Source organism: Scardinius erythrophthalmus (genome assembly GCF_964197995.2).
Source record: "Scardinius erythrophthalmus genome assembly, chromosome: 7".
NCBI classification, from domain to species: Eukaryota; Metazoa; Chordata; class Actinopteri; order Cypriniformes; family Leuciscidae; genus Scardinius; species Scardinius erythrophthalmus.
In genome coordinates this window covers 24126671-24141315 of record NC_138227.1, presented here as the reverse complement: position 1 = coordinate 24141315, position 14645 = coordinate 24126671, and the positions used below count along the sequence as shown (strand labels likewise).

The window sequence follows — 14645 nt, the reverse complement described above, 5'->3', positions numbered from 1 at the left end:
GGTGGAATAGCTTATAAAGTAAATTAAATAAGCATGGAAAATAAGTTTATTCAAGTGTTCTATTAGTATACTTTCAACTAAAAAGAAGAAAGTATACTTTCAGTCTACATTTTATATACTTCTCAAAAATATACTTAATTACACTTAAGTGTACTTGAGTTATACTGAGAGAAAAGTCCAAGTATATTTGGCCTATACTTGTACTCAATCTTTTGATCGAGATATACTTAAAATTTTAATTATTCAAAGTATACTTGGCTTGTAGTTGTGTTAACTCTTTTGATCGAGTAGCCTATTAAATATACTTTTTTTACATTGTTTTTCATATACAGTCTTATGAAACTTTGTTTGAAAATATTGATTAAAATGTTGATATAAAACAGATATGTTTTTAATTCTGCGTATCTGAATTTTTGTGTAGGCTAGTTCACTGGTAGTGTACATATTTACTTTAAACTTTTCCCCACCATTGACTGAATTTTCCAGCTATCCATGTTTTCACTGGTATACGGTAGGGGGCGCTATGACAGTTCTAGTACAGAATCTCTGGATCAAAACACAGGAGAAGAAGAAGGTGAAACATGTGATAGAAGATTGCTCACTCAAATGTAAAATAATGTGATTATCAAACATTAAACAGCTTGTAAATCAAAACTGCTTAATGTTTCCAAATGAAATGAAGCGTAGGCCTAACCCATGAAGAGAAAACGACTGTGAAGCTTTGGGAGTGTTGGACTCGATCTACTCCACCTAGGGTTGCCAACTCTCTGAAATGAAAATAAGGAACGGGGGACACGCCCCCGTGACACGCCCCCGGACACGCCCCCAAGGAATAATTAGGAAAAAAAATAACTCCTGAAATGATGACTTCTGGTGAATATTGTGGAAACTAATTTATATATTTAATACATTGTAGTATATTATAATACAACTTATAGGCCTATAGAATAGCAAAGTAGGCCTAATCAATATACAAGACTGAACCACATAAGTTAGATGTGAAATATAAAGCCTATCATGATCATTTGCCAACAATGAACCATGGATTTGTTTAGTTTATAATTTATTTTTAACTTAAAGTTATTTTTAACTTAAACAAATACAACATCTAACATTCAAAACTTCTGTAGCCTTGTGCAAACTTATTCAATAGAATTTGACTTCTAGAATGTTCTTTCCAGTGCAAAAAAATATATTTTTAATTTAATTAGACAACATTTTAAGGAGGTGTAGTGCAAATATATTTATATAATTATACTTCCATTATAGTTAACTTTCTTTCCAGTGCAAAACAATAATATAAAAACACAAATAAAAAAGCTAATAAAGAAAATCTAAAATATTGCACTCAAATAGGCTACTGCATTCAAGCAATACAACACCTGTATGCACATGGAAAATCTCACAGAAATAAATAAACCTCCAGACTAAGCACATTGTGCAGCTATTTTTTCCATGTGTACTTTTTTGATTTCAATGTTAGGCTAAACCTGTACTATCTCTTTTAATATAATCACTTTCTTATGAACTAATTTGAGTTTTAAAATTACATAGCCTACCATATCAGCTGGAGACGTCTGACGGACAAGGAACCGTGACATCGCTCGGCCGTGTATTCATTGTCCCTCACGCATTCCAGCCACGGGTAGTCATTTTCCCATTCAATTCTATATTTTTGTGCTCTTTTCTTTTTCGCCGGCTGCTCGGAGGAAGTCATTTTTTACATTTCCCGCTGTTGTCACTTGTCGTCATCGTTGCTACGATACGTGACTCACAATGACTGAAACGACCAATTAAAAGGGCATTCTCTGATGATGTTCCAAGATGTTAAAAACGCTACGCTGATCATAGACAATCCGGGTGAGAAATTAGTAGCCTATCTACCGCACCGTCGGGTTTTTTTTTCACTGCACTGAATTGATTCTCAAAAATACGGAACAAAGTGCGTTCCGTATCAGTTCAATACGGAACAAGACTTGTATGTGTCAAATACGGAACGATTCCGTATTATACGGAACGGTTTGCAAACCCTAACTCCACCTGTGTTTTGATCATCGTTCTGGATCTGATCAAGGCGTAGTCTTTGACAAAAAAGTGATTTTCTCAACTATTTTCTCAACATTTTAACAAAATGTTGCCTTTCTTTATGAAACTTACCGACATTCGAGTGTTGATAAAAAAGGATGCATGAAGCTAATAAAATGTTTTTAAAATTTTAAAGGTATTTTTCAAGTATGAAAAAATAACATTTGAACATAGTAGTATACTGTAGGCCTACTGCAACTGCAAAAATTGTATATAAATAGTAAACTATAAGTATAATGTTAAGTTCATTTAAAGAAAACTTGTAGAATAAAACTACTAAACTAGTAGTTTAGTAGTTTTATATTACAAGTTTTCTTTTAATGTACTCTCAGTAAACTACTAGTTTAGTAAACATCATTAAACTAAAGTTCAGTTTAGTAAACAAAAAAAAGTTCAGTAAACTAAACATCATACTTATAGTTTACCATTTATATATTATTTTTACTCTTTTAGTGTACTCTCAGTAAACTTGTAGTATACAACTACTAAACTAGTAGTTTACTGAGAGTACACTAAAAGAAAACTTGTAGTATAAAACTACTAAACTAGTAGTTTACTGAGAGTACATTAAAAGAAAACTTGTAGTATAAAACTACTAAACTAGTAGTTTACTGAGAGTATACTTCAAAGTTGCTACAAGTATTAAAATAGTATACTCATAAGTTCACTTGCAGTACAAATGAGAAACATAATTATGAACTAGTTGTGCACTTAAAGTTTACTACTGTTACACTTATAGTACACTTAAACATATACTTTTATATACTTCAAGTGGGCCAATTTAGTCCCAAGCGGTATTAAAGTAGTACACTTACAAGTTTACTACTAGTACATATTGACATTAGTATACTTACTACATAAAGTATACTTAAAAATATACTTGAACATTACTCAAGTATACTTCATAAAATGAACTTGAAGTATACTTTTTTTTCGTAAGGGCAGACATAGAAAAAAATAACAACTAATAGACATATAGAGCTAAAAAGAATTAAAAGTACCTATACTTATATAAAGTACTTGTTATAATAATTATTTAAAATGCGTATTTTAAAATGCCTGTGCACAGACATCCCAAAGTGCTTGTTATAAATATATATATCTACCTATCTGCAAGTGCATATGTGACCCTGGACCACAAAGGTCACATGGGTAAATATTTCGAAATTGAGATTTCTGAAAGCTGAATAAATGTATGGTTTGTTATGATAGGGCAATATTTGGCCGCGATACGACTATTTGAAAATCTGGAATCTGAGGGTGCAAAAAAATCGAAACATTGAGAAAATCTCCTTTAAAGTTGTGCATTTATGTTCGCGATTGTGCTGCATTCACTCACAAAAATAAATGTTTTATATATTTACGCTAGGAAATTGACTAAATATCTTCATGGAACATGATTTTTGGCATTAAAAAAAAATCGATAATTTTGACCCATACAATGTATTGTTGGCTATTACCACAAATTTACCCGTACGACTTGTGACTGGTTTTGTGATCCAGGGTTACATATTTTAAAGTGCCTATACATAGTTCTTACCTAATGTTCGCAGTTTTGATTGTTATTCAGCCATCTTTTAAGCTGTTTCTTAAACAAAACAAAAGTGGGGCTACCTCTAATTTCCATTGGCATACTGTTCCAATTTGTGCAGCCTTTAATAGAAAGGACGTTTTGTGCAAAAGTAGATTTTCTAAATTGTACTTCAAAATCCCCCCCGAGTAATTGACCTAGTACTAGTCTCACTGTCACTGTTTCTCTTTTTGATAAAATCCCCCAGGGGTGGTGAGGCCATTCCATTCATTGATCTATATATAAGACAGCTACTTTTAAATACTTTGAGATTTTCAAAACTTAGGAGTTGATACTTCTCTAAAATTGAACTAAGGTGAAACGACTGTGGTTTCCTAACAAATACCTTAACTGCTTTTTTGTAGAGTTGATCAATGGGGTTTTAGTGCAGTGACACTAGCAAATGACCAGAATGTAAAGCAGTGTTCAATGTGAGAAAAAAAATCATACAATGGAGATACAGTAGGATTTAGCAGCCTCTGTTGTAATGAAAGACCTGATTTGTTTGTAATTATGTAAATTACATTTTATAGCAATAGTTACCTTTTTTATGTGTTTTGTGAAAGTGAGGTTCGAATCTAGTATAACCCCAAGGTACTTAAACTGAGTTACCAATTCCAATTCCTCTTCTCCCAAAAACACAGTAGATATGCTTCTTGTTGGTGGTTGTTCAGTGGGCGTCTTACAATCAAGTTTTACAGTATTTGGCTTCACGGGTTTTTTTGTAAACATCATAACAACGGTCTTTTTGGTGTTAAGAATGAGACAAATTTGACTTAACCAGTTTTGAACTTTGGTTAGTGCATTTGTGAGGTTTGTAGCTATTCTCTTTGCATCCTTGCATAATATCAGTTCTTTATTTATTTTGCTTTATTCGGGACAAAAAGGTTGGCCATTCCTGCAGTCCTATGATACTGAGAGAGGCATTTATTTTCCCACTGTTAATTTACCTGTGAGAGGAAATGGTTCTTTTGTCACTGAACTTTCTTAATTTGTTTCTCCATTGACCCACTGACTTTCTTCAAATCTTTAATACAGCTGGTGTGGACTATGTTGGGATTAGTAAGAACCTGGACTTTTCCCCGGGCGTCAACATGCAGACGTTCAAGGTTACAATCCTGGATGACCTGGGACAGCCGGTGCTAGAAGGGCCAGAGAAGTTTGAGCTGGTTCTCCGTATGCCCATGAATGGCATATTGGGAGAACCAGGAAAAGCTACAATCTACATCAACGACTCCATCTCAGATTGTGAGCGGTCTTATATGAAACCTTAAAAAGGCTAAATAATGTATGCAAAAACAAGGCCAAAACAATTATGATGTTTAAATATGAGACTTGTTTTTTAGTGCCCAAGGTGCAATTCCGGGATCCTACGTACACGGGTAATGAGAATGATGGACAGATTTCTGCTATTGTGTACCGGAGCGGAGATCTGAGCTACAAGTCAAGTGTGCGATGCTACAGCCGTCAAGGCACAGCCCAAGTCATGATGGACTTCAATGAGAGGCCAAACACAGACGTCTCCACCATTGTCTTTTTACCAGGTATTATTAAGTGTGTTTAAGACTTATTCTGAAAGAAAATCCATTGATTTTTCCTAAATAATTATTTTGCTGTTTGATGTGCTGACATATTTTATGCATTCTTAACAACAACTCTCTCTTGAAATGGTTACTTGTGTAGGTGAGGTGGAGAAGCCTTGTGTCCTCATCCTCGTGGATGACACTGAACATGAGGAAGATGAGGAGCTGAGATTGGTGCTGGGAAGCCCCAAAAGTGAGTCTCCGTTTGGGGCCTCCATAGGGGCTCAGAATGAGACACTCATCAAGATAAAGGATGATGCTGACAGTAAGACTTTTATCTCTTACTTTCCCACATTTCTGTACCCACTTATGTTCACTTGCAATTTCTTTAATCCCTGTCCTAGAAAGTACTTAATTGGCCTAAGAGCAGAAAATGTACTGTAAGGCTGTGAGGTTTTTTTTTAATCTAGAAATTTAGAAATGTTGATTTTAAAGATGTATAGGAGATGTGGAAAGAGTCGTTAGTATAATAGTATGCATTATTTCATAATAAATATTTCAAACAGGATCAAAAAGAAAGAATGTAGAATTTAAATGCACTTATCTGCTAGATAAATTTAAAGATAAATGTATGATTTTGTCTACATTTATGAGTTCACTACTAAAAGGGATACTTTTACAGACCAAAAATTCTGTCATCATTTACTCACCCTAAATTTGTTCCAAACCTGTATAAATTTATTTCTTCTGCTGAACACAAAAGAATATATTTTGAAGAATATGGATAACTAAACAGTTGATTGGCCCCATTGACTTCCAAAGTATGGGAAAAAAATACTATGGAAGTCAATGGGGTCCATCAAATGTTTGGCTACCGACATTCTTTAAAATCTTCTTTTGTGTTACAGCAGAATAAAGAAATTTATATAGGTTTAGAATAAATTGAGGGTAAGTAAATGATGACAGAATTTTCATTTTTGGGTGAACTATCCCTTTAAATCTTTAAAGATCTTTAATCATCAGTCTGGTCAAGCTGATTGGTCGATATTAGTACTGACTGAAGTGATAATGCGGTGCTGACATACATCTCAACTTTCCCACAACCCTCCTTCCCCAGAGGCCATTATCAGGTTTGGAGCAACCAAGTTCAGTGTCAGTGAACCCAGTGAGTCAGGGCAAATCTCAGTGGTGAGGATCCCAGTCCAGAGGACAGGAGACACATCCAAAGTGTCAGTGGTTCGGGTCCACACAAAGGACGGCTCAGCTTCCTCTGGAGAAGATTACCATCCCATCTCTGAGGGTGGGTTCAAACACAACTTCATAGCACAGTTTTGTAAGACAACTCACCGGGGAATTTCACAAGAACATGTTTTACCCCAAAATCATAATTTTAACTTGCAAATGATGCTGATCAAAGAACATTAAGCATTTTCATAACAATAAAAACATTCCCAACCCACATTCACAGTAACCTTATACAAAAGAATAAATTGAATAAGATAGAATGAAAAAAAAGATTTTTCATTACTGTAAAAAAAGTTTTTAGTATTTGTATTTATCATAGTAGTATGTTATATTTACCTAATGTATTCTGATTTAAAACAAATACTACTATGAAAACAACAGCTTTTTTTCTTTTAAATCAGTATAAATTATGTAAGGGATGATGTACATCCAGCCGGTGGTTCTCTCAGAATAACCCCCGACAGGGTGATGAGGATCTTAATCAGCCTTAAAGGTATTTTCCCGAATTTTAGAAAAGAACCGCCCTCTCCACTTTTTGAAAAAATGCACATGCGCAACACTCTACCTGCTCCCGAGAGGGAACGCCTATTAAACGTATGCACGAGCTAATCATAGCTTACATTAACTTTTACTAGCAGTGATTTTAAATGGATTTCTCCAAATAGCATGCCAAACTTTACCTGTCAAGTAGAAACTTCACGACTGAAGCATCAGTGGGAAGCCCAACCTGTGTTTTGAGCGCACGCCATTGTGTGAGTCGTGTGCACGAGCACGTACGACTGCCTTACGTAAACATATCACCAGAATGATTGACACTTAGGAGGACCAATAGTCTTGATGATCCACCCGGAAAAATAAAATCCTCCGCTGTACCTTTAAGGGGGGTATTTTGAGAAAATCCGGCTGGATGTACATTATCCCGCTTATTACACGGCTACTTGCCACATAAGTAAATAATTAGACACGAAATATTGGTCTGAGTTGAAATATTTTATTTAGTCTTTAAACACAAAGCTTTGCGGAGAGAGCCGTTGCAGCGCAGCAAGATCAAACTAAACGGACATTTAAGAAATAGTATACAGTCATACCACTTATTACATAGCATTTCGCCACATAAATAATTATGGGGATTAGATATATTGATTTCAGATTAAACTGTTTTAAAATCGATACTGTTAATCGATAAAAAAAAATTGATAAATCGATAAACTTTTATTTTACAATACAATAGTCACAAAATGGCTGCATTTGTATGAAACAAGAGAGAGCGAGTCCACAATACTGGATGGCATAATTAAATAACTGTACACAAAATATTGATTTTGTTTTAATATTTTATTAGCTCACCAAACACAAAACATCCACAAAGAAAAACCGTTCCTTGCACTGATGACTTCAGTAACCCGGATGAGCCTGCGTTATCTGTTTTGAAGCGGTTGTTATCTGGGATTAACATAACACTGGATGGCACTATTGACCAATTAGAATCAAGGATTCCACAAAGCCATGTAATAAGTAAATATAACAAATACTACTATATGAATACAATTATTTTTCAGTTTACCTATTTTATGCTGATTTAAATAGAAAAACAATTGTATTCCTAATAGTATTTGTTATATTAATATAATTTATGTTGATTTAAATATAATAAATACTACCAAGAATATAATTGTCAATATGGCAATTTCCCAACTGCAGATGTGGAGTTTAAAGAGGGAGAGACAGAGCACATTGTAGAGGTGGAAATCCTGTATGATGGTGTGCGAGAGATGAGAGAGGCCTTCACGGTCCACCTCAAACCTGATGAGAACATGGTAGCAGAAATTCAGGTACTCCAAAATAAGCTTGCCCTGGAATATGGAAACAAGGTATATAATCTTGCTGTCTATTAGACCCACACTGTGTACATTATAGCTTCTCTTCCAAACCTTCAGGTCACCAAAGCCATCATCTACATTGAAGAGGCGAACAGTATGGCTGACGTGACCTTCCCCTCTGTGCCAGTGGTGGTGTCTCTGTTGCAGTACGATGATACAAGCAGGACAAGAGATACTCAGCCAGCCGCAGGATATCCCGTACTCTGTGTCACGGTAGGTTCACTATCTATCTATCTATCTATCTATCTATCTATCTATCTATCTATCTATCTATCTATCTATCTATCTATCTATCTATCTATCTATCTATCTATCTATCTATCTATCTATCTATCTATCTATCTGTCTATCTGTCTGTCTGTCTGTCTCCATCATACAGTATATATACAGGATATACAGTATGTTAATTTATTTCTATATTTATTATAGTCATGCAACTCCAAGTATCCTGACTTTGACCGGACGGGCTCCATCTGTGTTTCGGAGCACATCAATAACACCCTGACCCGGTACCGCTGGCTGGTCAGTGCCCCTACAGGACCTGATGGTGTGACCAGCCCCATGAAGGAGGTGGATTTTGACACCTTCTTCACCTCCTCCAAAACAATCACATTAGACTCAGTGTATTTCCAGGCAGGCTCGCGTGTTCAGTGTGCAGCCCGGGCTGTCAACTCAAATGGGGATGAAGGCCTGGAGCTCACCAGCCCCATAGTTTCCATAAGCCAGGAAGACGGTGAGTTTAGTGCATTACAGAATTAGCACCAGTTTTAGAACATTTCTGGGCCCAAAAAATAAATGAAAATAAGATGAAAAGACAAGTGGTTGTCTGATTTAATTTTCTGATTTATTTATGTATTATTATTTTTTTTTCTAGAGCTCTGCATCATTTTATCTTGATAAAATTTTAGCCTTGCTATGCTATAAAAACGTCAGAATTGCGAGTTTATATCTCACAATTCTGACTTTCTAACGTGCCTTTCTGACTTTATAACTTGCAATTGCGAGTTTATATCTAGCAAATCGGAGAAAAAAAGTCAGAATTACACTTTGCTGGACTGCGTTTAACTCCACTTTTAGACATAGACTTGCAAACTTACCTAAGCACTTTTTCTTTGGGGAAACACCACCGCCATTTTGAAGTGCATTCAACTTCAAGGGCCTAAAGAATGGAGCTTAAAACAAATTCATAAGTGAACTGAAAAACTTTAAATAACAAAGCATAACCATAGCAGATTCTAAGTGATTAAAGGGGGGGGGGGTGAAACACTCAATTTCAGTCAATCTCATATTAATCTTGAGTACCTATAGAGTAGTATTGCATCCTTCATATCTCCAAAAAGTCTTTAGTTTTATTATATTTATAAAAGAAAGATAGGCTGTACCGAGTCTTTCCGGAAAAAATCGAGCGGCTGGAGGCGTGCCGAGTGGGCGGAGCTAAAGAATCACGAGCATACATACAGAACGCGTTTTTGCTTAGAAAAAGGTGAGATGGGCAGTGAAATGGGGGAAAAACACAAGGTCTCGAGAGTTTTTTAAAAGTAGAAATGATTTTAACTTGAGCGCAGTGTTTTTAGAACACCATGTCTTGCGCGAGTTTTACAACATTTGTGTGTGTTTACTCGTGGTTTATGAGGACATGAATTGGTTTATGGATTATTGTATGTGACTTAGCAGTAGCAAGCGGAACAGTTTTGCACATCAGACTAGTATTTTCATAGAAAAACAATGGAATAGTAGCGCATTTCAATGAAGAAGCACGCTTTGTGTGCTAGGTTTATTAGGAAATAATTCATTTATTTCAACATATTTTCACACTCTTTGTGTATTGTTGTTTTGAGTGGTTTTACAATAAACAAACATACACCTAAAGTGGCCAGCTAAACAAATGTATTTAAACACACACACATCATACATTGCATGCTCCATATATACATTAACTATATTCATGTTGTTTACTTGCTGTGCTTACGCGCCGATAGCTAACAACACACAAACATTTGAAACAGTTTTACTCACCGCCTGCGGTTCCAACGCACGACCGTGAACCTTTAACGTTGGGACTGCTCCATCCTTAAGCATTAGACGATCTGCAAATCCGGCAAATACTTCCCTAAAGCCGAGCACAGCGCTTTGATGGGCGTACTGCTTTCGCTCTCTCGCTCTGGTCCACGGGTGCGCGCGCGGCCTTCCGGGAGAAGTGCCCTTAGGACCCGTATAAGGAAATTCCGCCCCATCTGACGTCACACATGCCCATACTCGAAAAAAACTTTCCGAAACTTGTGACAAACCGGAAGGAGTATTTTTGCCACAGAAATACTCCATCAAACGTACAACTTAATTTTTGAAACTTTGTCCATGTTTAGCATGGGAATCCAACTCTTTAACAGTGTAAAAAACTCAGTATGCATGAAATAGCATTTCACCCCCCCTTTAAGGGCTTAGGACGTTCCACCAGTAGTGGGCACTCGTGCAACGTAAATAATGACATACATCCAAGTGAATGAGACGGAGGGAAATTTGCATAAAAGGGCATAACATTTTTTACTTATTTGCAGCCCTTGTCTTAATGTGCATAATTCACACCCACTTATTGTGATCCAATCAGTTTCCAGTAGAAAACATTAAGTCCCATCTTACAAATTTAGCACATTTACTATTTCACTCAGAAATATATGGAAGTAAAATGGGTTGCAAACATTTTTTTATGCCCCTTTAATCTGCTGCTGTTTCATTTTTCTTCCTTTTGGCATCAGGTATGTGCCAGCCTCGGGTTGTTGGCACAGTTGGAGCTGAACCTTTCTCTGCCAGACTGCGCTACACTGGAGCAGAAGATCCAGACCATCCAAACCTCATTAAACTGACTGTCACCATGCCCCATATTGATGGTCAGTACACCTACTGTAGTGTAAGCAGATTTTGCTTATCAGACTGTCCAGCATATAGGAAATCATAGACATTGATCAATCACAATGACTTTTATTTAACATGTTATATCAATTTTCATATTTTATCACAATTTTCTTCACATTGTTTCATTGTTTTTTGCACACTTGTGGTATGACATTTTTGAATAGCACAAATACTCACAAATTGCACAAATTGTGTAGTCTCACAATTAATATATATATATTAGTGGTGGGACGTTATCGGCGTTAACGCTTATCGCGCGATAAAAAAAATATCGCCGTTAATCTATTCCCGAAGTTGGGTTGGGAGATGGCTCTACTACACAAGCTATGATGACGCAATCTACCCGCGGCCGCGAGGTAAACCCGGCTGCAACGCATATTCGTCGTCATCTTAAGTAAACACGGCTGTAAGTAAAAGCTGCAACATCCATTATTTGGACTTGGTTCGGATTTAAGCCGTCCGACAAACAGCAGCAAACTATCCGAGTGTGTGGGGTAACGGTTCGGTAAGTTAACACACGACTAATCCGTTCTACCACCTCAAATTCAAAACGAAACATGATATCACTGAATACCAGCGCGCGCGTATTATTCTCATTCCAATTTAGTGGTGTAACGTTAACACATAATCTCTGTCTACGCCCGATTTTAAGAATCGTTGTTGTGTTTCTTTTTAACTGAAAAGACATCAGTTAGACAATATTATAACTTTAAATTTGGGGTTTCATAAGCTCAAAGCTATAATAAACATTAGACCTACTTAAGATCTCTGCAGCTAGTGTACTTAAATTTTATTTATCTGCAAAATTATGTTGTATACTTACAGTTTTGCACAATATATGTTCTCAAAACTACATATACCCTTTAAAAAAAATAAATGTAGCAGTTGTTTAGCAGGGGCTGTGTAACCTGTTCTGAAATGGTTTTTTATTATAATATACTGTATATCGTTATCGCAAGAGGCTGCAATGTATATCACAATATAGATTTTAGGCCATATCGCCCATCCCTAATTGATAGCCTATAGTAGTTGATAATAACATAGGCCTATGTTGCCTACGGACGGTAACAGTACAGAAGTAACCTTTTACAGTCTATGAGTAGAACAGCTTTCTCAAGCAGTTTGTGATGCATTTTGGAAACAGGAGATGAGCCCCTGGTCTAATGCGCCACCTGGCTTGAGAAACCCGTTCTCAAAGACTTAGGCTACTTTTATAGTCATTATTTGGGTAGCACACATATTCTGAATGCCTTCGGCAGAATTCAAATGAGCCATTTTAATCTAGATTAATCTAGATTAATTTCAAAATTAATCTAGATTAATCTAGATTAAAAAAAATAATCTATGCCCACCTCTAATATATATATATATATATATATATATATATATATATATATATATATATACATACAAATGTCTGTCAGATCAGATCAGTGTTATTTTAGTATTATTTATGTACTTTTATAGTTATGATTAATATTGTGAATTAGCTTTTATTTATAGATTTTCCATTTTCATTGTAATTTTAGTTTAGGTTTTTAAAGTTTTTATGTAGTTTTGTAATTTTTTATTAGTTTTTGAGTTTTTTATATTTCTATTTAGCTTTAATTGATTTTTGACTATTTATAGTACTCACCATTTATTTATGCAAGCATGCTTTATTCCAATGTCAAAAAATATTTTCAATTGACTTTTAGTTAACAATAACAACAGATACATCCATGTTATATCATCTGCCTCATTCCATTGTTAGGTATGTTACCTGTAGTCTCCACTCGGCCGCTCTCCAACTTTGAACTGACCCTGAGTCCAGACGGCACGCGTGTTGGAAACCATCGCTGCTCAAACCTGCTGGACTTCACAGAGGTGCGGACACGCTACGGTTTCATCTCCAACGCCACCCGCAATCCAGATGCCATCGGCGGGACTGCGCCCTACCAGTATAGCACGACCCTCAGGGGACAAAATACCCTACGATTCTACCGAAATCTGCATCTGGAGGCATGCTTATGGGAGTTTGTCAGCTACTATGACATGTCTGAACTGCTCAACGATTGTGGGGGGAACATCGGGACTGATGGACAGGTGAGGAAAGAGAAGAAAACTTAATTTAATTACATTTCATCAGCATCAGGCACATAAAAAGTCAAATACACTACCGTTCAAAAGAAATTATTTTATTTAGCAAGGATGCATTAAATTGATCAAACTGACAGTAAAGACAAAGATTTCTATAAATAAATGCTCTTCTTTTAAACTTTCTATTCATGCTATCTTCATTAGCACTGAAGATAGCAATGTGCTGAAACGTTTGCTGGTGTCTAGTCTGTTTTTAACCCACATGCACTTTGCACTTTTTTTGCACAATGCAATTTGAAAAATAAAATATGCTTTTGTAGACTTCTAGTCTTGAGTGGATCAGTGTGCGGCTAGCCACTCCTCTTGTTTATTCAATATGCCATTGGCTCTACGCACCTGAAGTACAAGGACCTGCAGTACAAGAACTTTTTTCTGTTTGGAGCGCTACATATTTTTTCCAAACTTTCTATTCATCAAAGAATTCTGAAAAAAATATCATGGTTTCCACAAAAATATTAAGCTGCACAACTGTTTTTTAACATTGATAACAGTAAGATATGTTTCTTGAGCACCAAATCAGCATATTATAAGCATATGACACTGAAGACTGGAGTAATGGTGCTAAAAATTCAGTTTTGCATCACAAGAATAGATTTTATCCAATAACTGCAGCCTTTGATTAGAAAAAGAGACTTCCTTTGAACGGTAGTGTAAGAATGTATTTTGTGTCCTTAAAAGCGGCTAACATCGCTCTTTTGTTTTGTTTCAATGTCTATTCCGGAATGTATTTAATTCGTTTCAAGGTTTAGACTCCTGCTCTTGATATATGGATTTCCAGTCTATGCCAAACATATTAAACTTATTTCACAGTTGTGAGATCAGATCACATCAAACCATTATGCTGTGGCAATCCGTTTTAGCTTATTGACAAAGGCATTTGCTTTATGTACCTCAAGTTCTTTCGCCAACAATGAGTCAAAACTGACCTTTAGATCATAAAAAAAACTTCTCTTATTTTTCTGTTCTTCCCTTTTAACAGCTAGCTTGGAAAGGGTAGACCTTAAAACAAGCTTGGAAGACAACTGTTTACATGCCTGTTTGAGCCAGTCGTTCATCTTCACCATGGACACAGGCTCTGTTGGTTTACTCTGCAGTTAATTAAAGTGGACTAGTGTCAGGATGGAAGGGTGTACAGGCCACATTCAAGTTCAGTGAAGTCGATCTGCGAAGTTATCCAAAACACTTTCTTAAAGAGTTAGCAGAGTTAATTTGAGTTTACTGCAAATCTTTTACGATACATTTTTCTATTAGAAATGTGTGATTCTGACTGTCAATGTAATTTTGAGAGTTACA

The 14645-nt window shown here is 35.9% G+C and overlaps 1 protein-coding gene across 1 annotated transcript in view; it reads left to right on the top strand.

The window, feature by feature from the left end:
* The window catches only part of frem2b (FRAS1 related extracellular matrix 2b), a 79387-nt gene that overhangs the window by 55344 nt on the left and 9398 nt on the right, over window positions 1-14645 (top strand). Inside the window, 9 exon segments of the mRNA XM_081369693.1 lie at window positions 4694-4903; window positions 5002-5199; window positions 5339-5503; window positions 6296-6478; window positions 8125-8255; window positions 8361-8516; window positions 8733-9036; window positions 11057-11188; window positions 12967-13298. Coding sequence (XP_081225819.1) covers window positions 4694-4903; window positions 5002-5199; window positions 5339-5503; window positions 6296-6478; window positions 8125-8255; window positions 8361-8516; window positions 8733-9036; window positions 11057-11188; window positions 12967-13298 — 1811 coding nt within the window.